General features: G+C 43.1%; 2 protein-coding genes across 3 annotated transcripts; both read right to left on the bottom strand.

Annotated features, from left to right (window-relative positions):
- Positions 1-1,141: 1,141 nt before the first annotated feature.
- On the bottom strand, positions 1,142-6,582 carry nars1 (asparaginyl-tRNA synthetase 1). Of its 2 annotated transcripts, none has more exons than XM_020105356.2 (15): positions 6,450-6,582; positions 5,556-5,638; positions 5,319-5,384; positions 4,966-5,058; positions 4,800-4,889; positions 4,247-4,325; positions 4,037-4,107; positions 3,668-3,754; positions 3,358-3,579; positions 3,076-3,275; positions 2,806-2,941; positions 2,596-2,709; positions 2,383-2,514; positions 2,050-2,181; positions 1,142-1,866 (listed from the first exon to the last, which is right to left on the bottom strand). In XM_020105356.2, the coding sequence occupies exons 1-15, from the start codon at positions 6,466-6,468 to the stop codon at positions 1,735-1,737; spliced, it is 1,656 nt and encodes a 551-aa protein (XP_019960915.2). In that variant the 5' UTR covers positions 6,469-6,582; the 3' UTR covers positions 1,142-1,734. The 2 variants fall into 2 exon arrangements, with proteins under 2 accessions (XP_019960915.2, XP_019960913.2); XM_020105354.2 differs by having other exon boundaries at positions 6,429-6,563.
- A 4,370-nt stretch (positions 6,583-10,952) lies between these two features.
- On the bottom strand, positions 10,953-14,771 carry txnl1 (thioredoxin-like 1). Its single transcript, XM_020105351.2, has 8 exons — positions 14,483-14,771; positions 13,268-13,364; positions 12,605-12,778; positions 12,359-12,481; positions 12,154-12,223; positions 11,878-12,050; positions 11,288-11,392; positions 10,953-11,205 (listed from the first exon to the last, which is right to left on the bottom strand). Exons 1-8 carry the CDS (start codon positions 14,578-14,580, stop codon positions 11,176-11,178), a joined length of 870 nt encoding a protein of 289 aa, XP_019960910.1. The 5' UTR covers positions 14,581-14,771; the 3' UTR covers positions 10,953-11,175.

The following is a 14,771-nucleotide window of genomic DNA, read 5'->3' as shown; positions in this document are numbered from 1 at the left end:
GGATTTCAAGATAAAATCTCAGGGTTGTGACGTAACCAAGCGTCCCGGGCTGAGCGCTGAGGCCAATGCGGAAGTGCAAACAGCTGCAGTTCGCTGGGTGGCCACTTGAGGCAGGCTCCATGTTAAGGAGCCCGACTTCAGAGCAGAATTAAACGTGTTTACAGCCAAAACACGGGTTTAGTCTCAGTCAGTAAGTTCTTCCTCCAGAGAACTCTGGGGGTGGATGTGTTTCTAACGCGCTCGTTTAGATAATTTAGAGGTTTGAAACTGTGAATAATTATCACTTCATTGACACGTGACGTCACCGTTAGCTCGTCACTCCGGCTGTTAGCCTGTTAGCTCGGCTTCACCTGAGCTAACAGGCTAATCCCCGTCACCGAGCACGAGCGGAGTCTGCGGGGGAGTTTTCACTCACATGTCGGATGAACATCATCGTCCGTTGTTCGGCTGATTGTCCTGACGGAGAAGTGGAAGACGTCTGTGCTGCAGTGTCTGTGGTGAGTAAAGTACTGTCTTTGATTTACGTGTCAGTAGTGATGAGCAGGTATCATTGTTACCTGGCTGGTTAGCTTAGCTCCGCTAACCTCCAGGCAAGACACCAGCAGTAACGGCGATGCTAACGGGAGGGACGGGAGTTATTAACCCGACATGAAGCGTTCACACAGCGGAGAGAGGAGCGTTAGAGTTCACGGTGATAAATCTTTTAAACTGAAGGCGACTGTGTGTTTAGTGAATATCATCAAGTTAGATATTTAACGTTATGTAAAGTTGTTCAGCTCCCCAACCTATTTGACTACGTCACTGTGAGTAACTTCAGTAATAATGTTTTATTAGATTATTGGTTCAGAAATAACGTTAGTGCAGCTGCTGCAGTGTGAAACTTGTTGAGCTGGACTTTATTTATGAATGAACAGTTTACCTACCAGGTATAGACCTGTTTTCATAACTTACTCACAATTAAAGCACATTATTGCACATGAGGCATTACATCATATATGCAATACTTTTAATGTTCTACGTTCCTCTGATGAAGAGGAGGAGAGAGGGAGGAGCAACAAAGTAATCTGATTACAATCTGAAGAGAAGAATGTGTTTGAAGTTGAGTCAGAAGTTGAAGAACCAGCTCCTCAAAACCGTTTGATTGATTCAAGTGCAGTTTATTGAGTTTTCCAGATGAAGAAGCAGAACAGAGAAACAGACGACACGTTCCGAGGGTGAAGTCACATTTTCAAACCCAGCAAAGACGAACACTCAATGATCGACTTTTTAAATTTTCTTCCTCGATACATCAAAGCATAATTTTGTGATTAAAGTTTGATCCAAGAGAAACAAACCACGTCACGTTGGGACAGTGTTTGTGTAACAGCAACTTTTTTGATCTTGTGATTATAAAATGTTAAATTATTACGTTTGATTTTTTTTTTGTCCACAAATCTTAAAACACAGGTTTTTTAAAATGTTTTTGTCGGACTTGCGGACGCTCTGTACAATCACAGGAAACAACAGTGTTCATTACGGGTGAGAGAATCGGCCAATGAGCATCAGCAGAGGCAGGAAATGGTCAGATTCACGTTTCAAGTCAGAACGAGTGAAGACGAAACAGACGAGGCAGAGCTCAGCAGAAATAAAACATTGACTTCTTTGTTTTTTTTTTTAATTCAGCGACACATTTAATGGCCCACGAGCCAGATCCAGATGCAATAACAGAATGTGTGTGTGTGTGTGTGTGAGCGCTCAGGGTCGGCAGCGCTGGATGAATCGTGGATACAGGCAGACGTCTCTGATGTGATGTCTGTTCAGCAGCCAGGTGAGGAAACGCTCCAGACCCAGGCCGTAACCACCATGAGGACACGTGCCGTACTTCCTCTGAAACACACGGATCGACACAACAGCTTGTTAAAAACACACTACACACAAATACTGACAGTGAAATGTCACAGAAAATAGCGTTTTGGTGTTTGGGCCAATTATCAAAATAATTGGAACATGTCCAGACTCGAGTGTGTGTCTGAAAACAGCTAAAGACACACACAGGCAGTTTTCCTTTACCTGGTCGGTGTACCAGTAGTACGGGGTCGGGTCGATTCCCTCCCTCTTGTATCCCTCCAGCAGCTCATCAGAGTCCCAGATACGCATCGAGCCACCGACGATCTCGCCGACGTTCGGCATCAACACGTCGACCTAGAAGACGAAGAGGTCACTTCCTCAGTGGGACAGTCGGGTCACCAAACAATACACATGTCCCGTGAAGCTACTATTAACCCCCCACTGACCCACAGAGGCAGAAAACATGGTACAGATGTGTACGCCCCCCCCCACAGCAGGGTTAGAGTGACCATTACCCAGAGTTCAACTGTGTTCGTGTTTGACTGCGGTTCGTACCGACTCAGTGAGGCGCTTGTCCTCGGGGCAGCGCTGCATGTAGAAGGATTTGATCTCAGTGGGGAAACGACAGAGCAGGATGGTCTCGTTGATGCTGTCCGTCATCAACCTCTCTGGATGCTCAGGGATGTCCTAAGAGAGTCAAACTGTCAAAACCAAATATTCTCGTCTTTGACGTCTCGGTAAAGTTTGTGTGTCGTGTTCAGTCGTCACCTCTCCGAACTCGTAGTAGCTGCCGTCGTCCTTCTTGATGTCGTGCTCTCTGAGCCACTCGATGGCTTCAGTGTAGTTCATCCTCTTGAACGGCCTCTTGGGCGGTTTGAAGTTCTAATTAAATAAAAAAAACCAGCATCAAAGAAAAGATCATTTTTATTACATGACCATGTAAATCCAAACAACTGCGTCTGCTGATGAGGAGCGTACCGGGTTGATGTCGTAGAGCAGCTGTGCAGCCGGGGATTTGAGCACGCGGTCCACCACGTCACACACCAGCTCCTCCAGTCTGTTCAGCAGATCATCGAACGTAATGAAGGGACACTCCGCCTCGATGTGCGTGTACCTGAGCACAGACAATTTTTTGTTTTAAAAAAAAAAATCATGAAACGATCACAAAAAACATCATTGAATTTTTAAATAGTCAAACTAAGAGATTCTATTATTCCCAAATATTAGATTTCTCTTTTACACACTCACTCGGACAGATGTCTGCGGGTGCGAGACTGCTCAGCTCGGTACGACTGGGCGATGCTGAAGGTGTCGCCCAGGGCAGGTATGCAGGTCTCCAGGTAGAGCTGGGAGGATTGCGTCAGGTACGCCTGCTCACCGAAGTAGTTGAGGTTAAACAGAGTGGAGCCGCCCTCCACCTGAGTCTGCACCAGGGTCGGAGGAGTGATCTAAAAAAAACCACAACAAACAGCAGTCAGCAAGGAGTCGGCGATCGTGAGGTCGCCTCACGTACCGAGAGTCAACGTTCACCTCGCAGTATCCGCTGCTGAAGAAGTGGTCCCTGAAGCACTGCATGACGGCGGACCGCACTCTGAGGATCTTGGAGACGTTCTCTCCTCTGATCAGCATGTGTCGGTTGTTCAGCTGGACGTCCACGTCCGACTCTTCGTTCAGCAGGTTGTCGACGCCGCCCGCTGGAGCTAAGCCGATCAGCTCCCAGAAGTCACAGTGCAGCTCGTGGCCCCCGGGCGCCTGAGAGAGGAAGACGTGAAGTGACTGACGACCCGATGAAGTCTTTGAATGTCTTATTTGTGCATCGCAGTCCGGAGGGAGTGTTTACCTGTTTGCCCTCAGGAACTGGAGTGATCGTCCCGTACAGAGCCACCGTGCTCTCTGTGGACAATATCAGGCCGTTGTAGCACTGACACTGAAGACGAGAAGAGACAATCAGGACAAATGTTTCAGGCTGAAAGTCGTAACTTCAGGTGTGATATCAGTGACTTGTTTTATTTTGTTTCATAGATTTAAACATATGAAGCAGCTTTTGAAGCCTATTAACATGAAACCGGTAAGAAGTGTTTAAGTAACTGTGCTTTTGACTTTTAAACTCTTTAAAGTACTTCTACAAAACCTAAAACCCGGTTTCTAAAAGTAACAGAGCACTTGTTGTCCTCTGGCTCATTGGAAATCAGTAACACACATTTCGTACCAGTTTATCAGAGAGGACACACTGGAGGAAACCAGTTCCGTCTCTCAGCACAATGAACATCAGGTTCTTCCCTGTAAGACACAAAAATAAAACTTCAGGTTAAAGTGAAACACATTTGGTTTTGTGTTGTTGTATTTTTAGGCGTCATTTTAAAACAGGTCAGGTGGATATGAACCCATTATTTTAGAATTCGTGTGTCCTGCTCCTCACCTTGTCTCCTCAGGCGATGAATCCATCCAAATACTTTGACTCTTTGACCTCTCTTTGACTCCAGATGATGAATTTTAACCTGCATAACAAAAAATGCAAATCATTCTCTAACACTTTAAATTAAGAGCTAAGCACCAAACCTCAACTTCAGCTTTTCCACAAATTAAATTAACAACAATGATATTAATGAGCTGACTTCCCCTGTTATTAGACTTTGTGCTGTATGAAGCTTCAAACTGTTCCTTTAATCTATCGTTAATAATAAAGTCTTATGATTCATTATATGGTTTTAATCATATTATAAAAATATCTTCCTATGTTCTGAAGATTTATTGACTGTAAAATGCCCTTAAATCTGTTTATAACACTACAATGCAATGTAAATCATTTCTAAATATTCATATCCGTGTTATAAGTGGTAAATAACAGGTTGAAATGACGGGTTAATGACAAAATCATTAGACTAAAAGTTAGATGTCTATTTTCACCAACATGCAGTGAGTGAATAAAGGTGAAATATGAGGAGAAGGAATGTGAATATTAAGAAACTGACTGCTGCAGGCTCAGGGAGGCTCTGGTCTTTCTCAATGATGATCTTCTTGGCTTCTTCCAGGTTCTTATCTCTCCTCTCGTTGTCCTCCGCCTGCACAACAGGACGCCAAGTAAAAACCAAAGATCTCGCATTTATTTTATTTTTTAAGCTTCACTATCTTACACACCTCCTTCTTTTCTTTGGCATCACTCTTGCTCTGCTCACGGTTAAAGGCCTTTTTTGCATTCTTCATCTGCGTCTTCGAGATTACCGCCCAACGCTGAGAGACGGAGATAAAAACGCAGTGAATTAGAAACAGCAACGCAGACCTTTGACCATCTGGATAAAAAAATGATGTCTCATCTGTGATGAGTTTTGTCAAAATGCTGAGTCATTTAAAAAAAACCTCTGACCACAAACATTTTATCGGTTCCTCCATAAGTGAAAGTGGACGTTTGAAGATGTTTCCTCAAAACTATTTCTATGCTGCATTCTGCTGGTGCACAGGCATTAAAGCAATATAATATAATAACAACCAACCTCATCCTCTTTTAGCGAGTCTACATAGATGGTTGGAAACGGCTCCTTCCCAGCGGACATCAGAGCCTGTGAGGATTCAGACATAAACACAGACACATGATTTCAAAACGATCTCTGGAAGCGTTTCCACCACTAACAACAACAAAATCCAGTTACATGAAGCTTTTTATTACAACGGAGTCACAATCAATATTTAAAGAAAACGACAGTGGCACGTTATTCTGCCTGGCCTCTTACCCTGAGGGGAGTTTTGAAGGGGTTCTGCTCCGTGCCGTCTCCATCCTGGTCACTGCCGCATTTATCCGACACGTACAGCTCACCTGAGAAACACAAGCAGAGTGAGACACGGATCATGACACGGATTCATCTACCAACCTCCGAGCACACGACAGAGACAATGTTAGGTAGTCAGGTTTGTGGTGAGCGAGCTGAAGGAGACTTCCGATCACTGCAGAAACCAAAGAGAGAAACCATCACGAGATATTCACAAGGCATTGAAGGACATCTTTCAGATCTGTCAAGAGTTAATCAGCCTGGAGTGTTTGGTTCATCCAGTTCAACCTGCAGGAGGTTCTGACGCCTGGTTGAACACGTTCTTCTGCCAGAACTGAAAATGAGCTCTGAGCTCTCAAGACCTCTTGAAGACAAAACAGTAGATATTGATTTTAAACATGTTCTAAATAAAAGTCTAACTGTGTTTTATGAAACCTGGCTGAGCTAACAGATGAGCTAACAGATGAGCCGACTGTTACTTCAGAAACACACATAAATGAAATAAAGTACGTGTCGAACAGAAGAAGCACAGGGCGAGATAAAGATCGGGCTCCGGGCTGACTCCATAACTGACGCAGCCCTTCAGCCGCTGCCGCTGCTGCAGAACAAGCTAACATCTGCTAGCTGTCTCTGCTGGGTGTTAGCCTGAGCGTTGTCGTTATTATTAACTGTTGCTATTATCTGTGATTAGCGAGTTAATACAAAGCTGCTCCACGCGAATACAGAACGTACAGAGGCACAGTGACAGCCCGACGTCAGCTACATGCTAGCTGCTAACGTCAACTGATGCAATACGCGGACACATGGGAGATCCCACGAGCTAAGCTACTTTCTTACCCACGGAAACTTGCTCCACACCTTTCGTTACCTCCGCCATGATCGCGACGGTCCGAGCAGCAGGGGCGACTGACTGGATTTTGTTACGGGAGAAGAGGGAGACAGACCCGGGGAGCGAGGACCGGTGCAGCCGCTTCAGCCTCGAGCACGAAACTTTGCGTCAGACAGTGACGGAGCAGCGCTTCACCAAAAGGTTCCGTGCGGCTGCAGGTTCCTGACAAAGGTTCCGCTCTGTCAGAGTTTTCGTGTTCCACCCTTTTAATTGTTCATTAATCTATTTCCTTTTAATATCAACAGTGATTCTGATACAACAAGTGCAGACATCTACCCAAAAAATGAATTCCCATAAAATTGTCAACCTCATATTTTTATGATTCTTCTTCTTCATATAATGATGATAGTTATAATTATTGTTGTTATTATTATTGTTGTTGTTGTTGTTGATATGAGAGAAGCATTCAAATGTGACCTGTATTCATTGACATCACGCTGTTGTTAATTTGTTTCATTTGCAGCTGTCAGATAAATTAAGACAGTGAGGAGACGTAAACCTTAAATTAAATTAAATAGAGTTTTTGATTTAATATGAAACGTAATTAAATGAAGCATTAACTCAATTAAAGGTCCAGTGTGTAAGATTGAGGTGTAAGAAACTATTGGCAGACATTTAATTTAGAATTATCCTCATGATGTTTTATTAGTTCATTTCAGGGGTGAGGGGTGTTCAGCTGCAACATGACACTTCAACACTAGATATCACAAAATTCTACACACTGTAACTTTAAATGTAGTATCTAAAGGTTCATTGTGTAGAATCTAGTGACATCTAGTGGGTAGTTGTCATGTTGCAGCTGAATAACCCTCACCTCACCCTCCCCTTCCAAACATGGAAGAGAAGCTGTGACTCATCGTATCAAAAACAGAGGATATGGTGATCGATTTTAGAAAACTCGGGACTATTGTTGACTCCAAACTGAGCTTTGCTGCAAAAAGGGGCACCACCGTTATTACTGTTGAAGGGAAATGTCTTATGTTCATATTGACAGAACCATGACACTGTCCTATCGTGCTTTTATTGAGTCTATCACTGTCTTTAGAGTCGCGGTCTTCAAAGGACAGAAACAGGCTATGATATGGTCCAATTGGCTTAACGTGCCTTTGATCTCACTTCCTCCAAAAGAAGACCTTTAATGAATCACTTGCCTTTGAAGTTCTTTGTTCCTTAAGGATTCTGCCATGAAGACTTATACATATATATTATTCATTGTTGGAATTCTTCACTTCCAGACAAGACCTTGACTGGACGAGATAACTCAACACTTTGGAACATTTTCAGACAAGCAACGAAGCAATACAAACTATCACCATGTCGTCCCACTCAGAGACCGAACCCAACATAAAAATCGAGACCATTCAGCCGCTCATTGAGAACTTCTTTACAAGGCTGACTACAGAGGAGTGGAGCTTGTTAAAGAAAGGCAAACCGGACAATGTCACAAATGTTCTGTTGGCACAGCTTTTTCTTGACATCCTGTCAACAGTTTCAACAGCCATGCTGAAGACTCTTTCTTTCTCAACTGTGACTCAGGAGGATGTTCGGTCCAGTCTGGGCGACACAATCAGGGCGAGTTTTGCACCGGGCGGTGAACTTGAGTCTGTGGATTTGGTTAATCTCACAGACTTGGTTGTGCAGGAGGTGACTGACACTATCAACTCCAGCCTGACTAATAGTCCCACCTCTGTGCCCTCTCAGGGGCCAGTAATGACCCATGTCACAGATCCTGTCAAACTGGACAAAATGATCCATATAATCAGCAAGATGTTCAAGAAATTCGCTGCTAAAATCTGTTGCTTTTACGGGTGCAAGATGCGAAAGCGTCGAAGCATGATCACTCCCTCACAGGAGAAGGACCCTGCAGAGAGCGAAGCGAGCGAGAGCTGCTCATGCTCAACAGTTGAGGCAACATACAGCAGTGTTCAAAGTGAGGAAAGGAAAAATTTCGAGAAAATCATTTCCAAGGAGGTGACTGACATCACAGAGCACATTTTTGATGAGATCATCAAGCAGAATTCTTCTGAGGAGATCAGAAATGCTGCAGAGGCAATTATTAAGGCGGTCATGGTGGAAAGCATGCAAATTGTTATACATGAAGTTCCTGGCCTCCACTCCAAAAAGAGAAAGAGTAGTGAAGCACAAGAGAGGAAGATCAAGAACACTTTTGCAAAGACATTTGCCACAGCTTGGATTTTCAAAATTGTGACTAAAGTCAAGAAGTGTTTCAAGAAGAAACCAAGAAAGACCAAGCATTCAATAGAGAATTTGATGTCGTACATTTACTCTCTGCTTCAGATAGAGATGAGGCTGACGACTGAAGATGAGACTTGTGTCTTTGAAAAAATGAAAAGTATTCCACCTAACAGAGTTCTTTTGTTTACAAAAGGAATCGCTGATCTCCTCTACTTGTACGTCACAAATAAGGCGATCTCTCTAGATTCAACAAACACAGCGGTTGTTCCTGAGTCACATACCAAAATATACAGAGACATACAGAAGGAGGTGTCATATTTCCTATCAATCATGAGCTGGTTTGTGAACAAGATGGTTGATAGCCACACCAACAGGGTGATGGACGCTTGTAGGATCTCACCAGTAACACCAGAGCTCCCAAAGGTCATTGAAGTGAAGAAGAGAAAAAACGAGATGTCAGAAATCCAGAAAAACATGTATGTCCGTTTGCTCGTGAGCCAGCTTGTCACGAGGACACACGAGAAGGCTAAAGTGGAATTGGGAGTAGAGAATGGATTGGAAATAATTGAGAATCTGTTCAACAACACATGGGCCGAGTTGAAAGACGCTGACTTAAATCTGACCCATAAAAACATTGAAATACCACACAAGATCATTTTCAAGGATCTACGTAAGATGTGGCCCTGTCCAGAGCTGCTGCTGGTTGAAATGCGTATGAAGAACCCAGAGGTTGAGAAATGCATCGCCACAGCTTTGAAAGGTTTTCTGTCCAAAAAGAGTGTCCTCTCCCGATTCTTCTCATGTCGGAAAAACTGAGAGAAACATCTCTCTCTCTCTCTCTCTCTGTCCTCCTGATGACATGAAGGAGAAGAGAGCAAACGAGATGTCATAAACCCAGAGAAACACTTAAGTCCGTTTGATCGTGAGCCAGCTTGTCACGAGGACACACGAGAAGGCGAAAGTGGAATTGGCAGTCGAGAATGGATTGGAAATAATAGACATCTTTGGAACGTCAGCTGTCCAAAAAGAGTGCCATCTCCCGACTCTTCTCAATGTAAAAACTGAGAGAAACATCTCTCTCTCTCTCTCTCTTTCTCCTCCCGATGTATCTCATTTTTTTTTAATGATTTTCTGTTTATTTTATTAGTAGTTAAGGGTCCAGTGCATAAGATTTAGGTGAAAGGGAACTATTGGCAGATATTTAATGTTGAATAATCCTCATGATGTTTACACTAGTTCATTTAATCTAAATTGTATGAATTGTAGTTTTCTTTACCACAGAAAAGATCCTTTATATTTAAATATTTTATATTTACATCGAGGGGGTTCTCTCTATGGAGGCAATACAAACAATCACCATGTCTACCACAGTTTCTTTTTCAACTTTAAGAGAAGAGGGTGAGGTGAAGGGGAGTTTAGCTGCAACATGCAACTTCAACACTAGATATCACAAAATTCTACAAATTGTACCTTTAAGAGAACAAATAAAAAAATCTCTCTCTCACTCTAGACTTGGTAGTGTTGGTTTACTCTGATGGCTTCAGTTTCCCATTTATCAAATTGTATTTGATTAAAAAAAACATTTGAGATATCTGCCTCTTTGAACAGAAAGACATGTATCATCTACCACTAGACCTTGGTCATCGAAGTAAAGTAGTATGCCAAAGTACTTCACCATTGAAATTAAGTTTGTCACTGTCATTGCCAGAAAGTGTATAAGGTTAATTAAACATCAGTCCAACTTACAAGGGGCAACATATTAATTACTACGCATGAAAAATGAAAACAGTTTGCGCACAAGTCGAAAATGAAATAAGCATTAATTTAATTATTATTACTCAATTGTTACATGATATTTTAATATATTTAGTCCTATGTTTGGAGCAACATTTCAATCAGGACATGCACACACTCACCTTGATACAGTGACGGCTTTTATCAGCTTTAGGTGCAGCACACAAGTTTAAACTGAATATCTGATCAGTGTGGAGAGCATTGACCACTGTCACTTCTGTTGTAGACTGATTTTTGAATTGAAAAGCCTAAAGTACAGCACATTTGAAGTAACAGTCAGTGTGTGATACTTTTTAAAGCACTTTCTAGTAGACTGATTTTATTCACTAATATTAGCTGATGAAAAAACAGCCACGTGCAGTAAAATAGGAAATTGTGGTAGATTGAAATACATCAAGATGAATCTTTGTTTCCTCTGTTGTTGATATGCTCATCAGAAACTCACATTTCGCCGCCGCCACAAAGAGCAGAACTGACGCACATGCCTTTGAAAAAGGTTTGTGTTTTATTTACAGTGATTTTCATCAGAATTACAATACAAATGGTTTGTAGACGCCACAGACGGAGAATTCATTCAGAGCACGAGGAGGACAGCTGGAGGCTGAGTGTGTGTCTGTCGGCAGAGTGTGTGGTGGCTTTGGCAGAATGAAAGTTCTTGGATCATGTATCTGTAGCCTCCTCGTCTCTTCCTCTTCATCCTCCTGTTCAGTGACTCTCTCCTTTCTTCCCCACGACCTACAACGACCCAAAATAAATCGTCAGTGAGTACAACACACTCACAAACAGTGAACACAAACTCACACGTGCTGCTCCGTACCCTTTTGAAATCACTCATGTTGGTGGCCTGTACTGGGGTGCCTATGAATGTCAGGTAGTTGATTTTTGTCGTCTCCTCGTCTCCTTGGTTTGACTTGACAAACATCTGGTAAAGAAAAGACAAAAAACAAACAAACACTGTCAATAAACAACCAGTTCACCTGTGGGTTTTTAATAATGGCACCATGACATATGACAGAAACTACCCCACTGATGGGTCTGAAAAATCATGCCTCCGTATTTGAGTGAAGATACCTGACCCAAGCCTGTCGGGCCGATGATTTTAAAATGATATTCAGGTTCTTGTCGGGTTTGGTCCTGCTGATGTAGGAAAATCCTGCAATACTAGTTTCAGGACCACATTTCGAGAACCCGATGGTTTTTGTGACACTTCCTACCGATGTTACGAAATTGGACAACTAAGGAATGCATTTCAAACATTGACAATACATTAACTTGATTCTTCATGAGGGGAGATCCAGGAGAGGTGCCACGTCACTTTTATCAGGAATTAAGAAAGTTGATTTGAACTCAGAGAAGGTGCATGTTGGTCTGCAAATCATGAAATGATGACAACTGTCAGGTCTTTACCGTGACGCTCTGTACGTTCTGAAACTTGACGTAGCGCAGGGGAATCAACCCCTCCTCTTTGTAGTCTTCCTCTGACAGCTCCAGAGCCTGAGTGGCTTCACTCCGCTCTGCGTCGTCGAAACTCATCGACCGAGGGAGATTGATGAACACCTTCACCACCTTAGGGGCTTGGGCTGATGGAGAGACGGAGGGGGGGATAAATGAGACAGGGGAGAAAACGATGTTGGTTTTCAGAGAGGAACTTCAGATTAGTTATGGATGCAGAATAAAACTCACCAAAGTCTGAGGACAGTAGCTTCATGGAGAAGAGCTTCACAGGTTGGTTGAAGGCAATAGTTATTAGCAACTACGAAAAATAGAAACAAAACATAATAGAGAAATTATATTCCCACAAGGTTCGGGTTATATTTAAAATTCTACTTATCATAGAGTAACATCGTAACATTTCTGAGCAAATATTGTGACAGCAAACAAAACGTACCTGTTCATCACAGTCAGACTCCAGGTAGGAGGAGTCTTTGATTAAGCAGTTATCAAAGCCGCAGTCGTCACTCTCGTTCAGGCACTCGCAGCCGGCTTTGTTGACAAAAGGCATGAGGTCCATCTGAAAATAAAGCAGACAAACAGACGAGACAAACGCAACTTCAGGATCTTTATTCAATATTCACACACTGCCATTTGAAGCAGTTGCCTGATTCGTGTCCAAAACCCTGCAACAGACACTCACATATCCCTTTGGAATGTCAGAGTCCTCGCTGTTTCCCGGGTCATTCTCCGTGTGCTGTTTTATTTTCTCCTCCAGACCTGCGGCGTCCGCCCCCTGATACTGATCCACCCGCACCCGGTTCCTGAAGAACAAGAATGTTGGTGTGGCGGAGATGTTGTTGGCTGCTGCTGTCGCCTGAGAGAAAGACAAACAGTTCTGTGAAGTGAGGATCACATCCATATTATCTATCCGTTGCGTGTGTTTATCCAAAGTCATGATATATCTGCCTTCATCTCCTCCTGAAAGATGCAGTAGAATTTCAACATGGACATATGTGATATGACCCAGGGGGGGTTAAATGCTGATGCTGTAGAACATAGTAGTAAATGTTTGATGTGATCTGTATGCACGCAAACCCTGCTGAGTCTGTCGTCGTCCATCTTGAGAATCTACTACACCTTTTAGGACCTGAGGTGGCGGTGACAGTAAGAGAAAAAACTTTCCTCTGGTTTGTGATTGGGTTGTCACTATCCGATCAGATAAAGGTGTAACCACAGGGTTACAATTTGTACTTGATATATGTGATCAGATTTATTTTATGTGTATGCAACCTCCCCTGGATTTATTTGTGAAGGCTCATAATGTTATTGACCCTAATTAGAGGCCATAGCAGTTGAGACTTACCTGACACACGTGAACATCTACTTCAAGGAAGACGACCTGTGGATACTTGTTACTCAGCATGTTGAAAGCTGGAGCTATTGTGACACAGGGCCGACACCTGAGGAGGCGAAGGACAGGGTGTTAGTGATCTGCTCTGGTTCCTCAAGAAGTACGTTGAAGAAATTGACAAAACCAAAAATCCAACCATATCCATACTGTCAATTTTATTACCTGAAAATATCCAAACTATTATTTTAAAATTCAGTTATTACATGAAAATTACTATTCCTAGTCAACAATACTGATTTTTACAGTCGTGGTTTTAAACCATAGTTTTTTTGTTGTTGTTTTATCGACACTGACGTAGACTGAGTGGGATGTTCTGTTAGAAATATAAGTTGCCAGAGCTCTCTGAGTATATATCAAGAATACATTGTTCCTCAGCCCCTCAGACGTTTCTGTTCCAATCATGTTACTTATCAGCTGATGTGTTTGCAGATACAATAAATCTGACGAGAGCTAATATTGATTACTTCGATTCAATGATGTGATTTAACCATATACCAAATAACTTTGTAATGATGTCTCAGACTTCAGAGACTAACCAGGAGCCACTTCATACTTCTAACTGTAATTTACTATGAAACTATATCAATAATAACCACAATATAATTTGAATGAAGAACATAAAGGTTCAATGTAGAACATGGTATAGTCCACGTGAGGATGTGTAACACTTCATTGACGGACCTCAGGTTTGTAAAATGATTTGGTGTTTTTATCATAAACAACGATCGTCACTCAAACAATCTGTCTTCATAAGAAAAGAATTCATCGCGATAATTATCGATATCGTCTGATACGATCATTTGTATCTCGATATCATTTTTTGGCCATATTGTGATTCTACGAGTGATTGAACGTTAAACATGTTCATTTAGCGTTCACCTTATAAAACGTATGAATGTGAACAGTCTGGTGAATCCAGGGCAGCGTTGAGTCTCTGAGCAGCGAAGTTACTGTAATACTGCTAAGTCATTGTAAGCGACACGGCTAACGCTAGCATGCTAAGCTAGCTTCCCTGAGCCACTCCTGTCGGAGAACTGGACCCGTGTCAGCGCCGCCGAACATCCAGGCGATGAGCTCCGGGTGTTTCACGGACTTCTGACACACAGAGGACGGGTGAGGTAAACACACGGTGAACAGCGCGGCCCCGGAGCGGGGGAGCGAGCTTACCCGGCCATTGTGAACTTCACCACGGCGAGCCTGGAGCCGGCGGCCGCTAGCTCCGGCTGGAAGTCCGGGTCGCTCCCGATCACTTTCACGCCGACCATGGTGGAGTGAGCGGCGGTGGTGGGAGCAGTGTGGCCGGCGACGATCAGGACGAGACGCAGAGCAAAGAGGTAAATAACTCGTGTTGTGTTTTTAGCTTCCTGTCAGCGTGTTAGCAGGTTAGCTTCTGAGCCACACTGCAGCTGCAGCAGGAAGTCCACTCCTGATTGGTCCACGCTCAACCGGAAAAGGC

The sequence above is a fragment of the Paralichthys olivaceus genome, chromosome 18 (assembly GCF_024713975.1).
Source record: "Paralichthys olivaceus isolate ysfri-2021 chromosome 18, ASM2471397v2, whole genome shotgun sequence".
Lineage (NCBI taxonomy): Eukaryota > Metazoa > Chordata > Actinopteri > Pleuronectiformes > Paralichthyidae > Paralichthys > Paralichthys olivaceus.
Note: the sequence above shows the minus strand (reverse complement) of the source record. Positions and strands in the feature narration are given on the sequence as shown.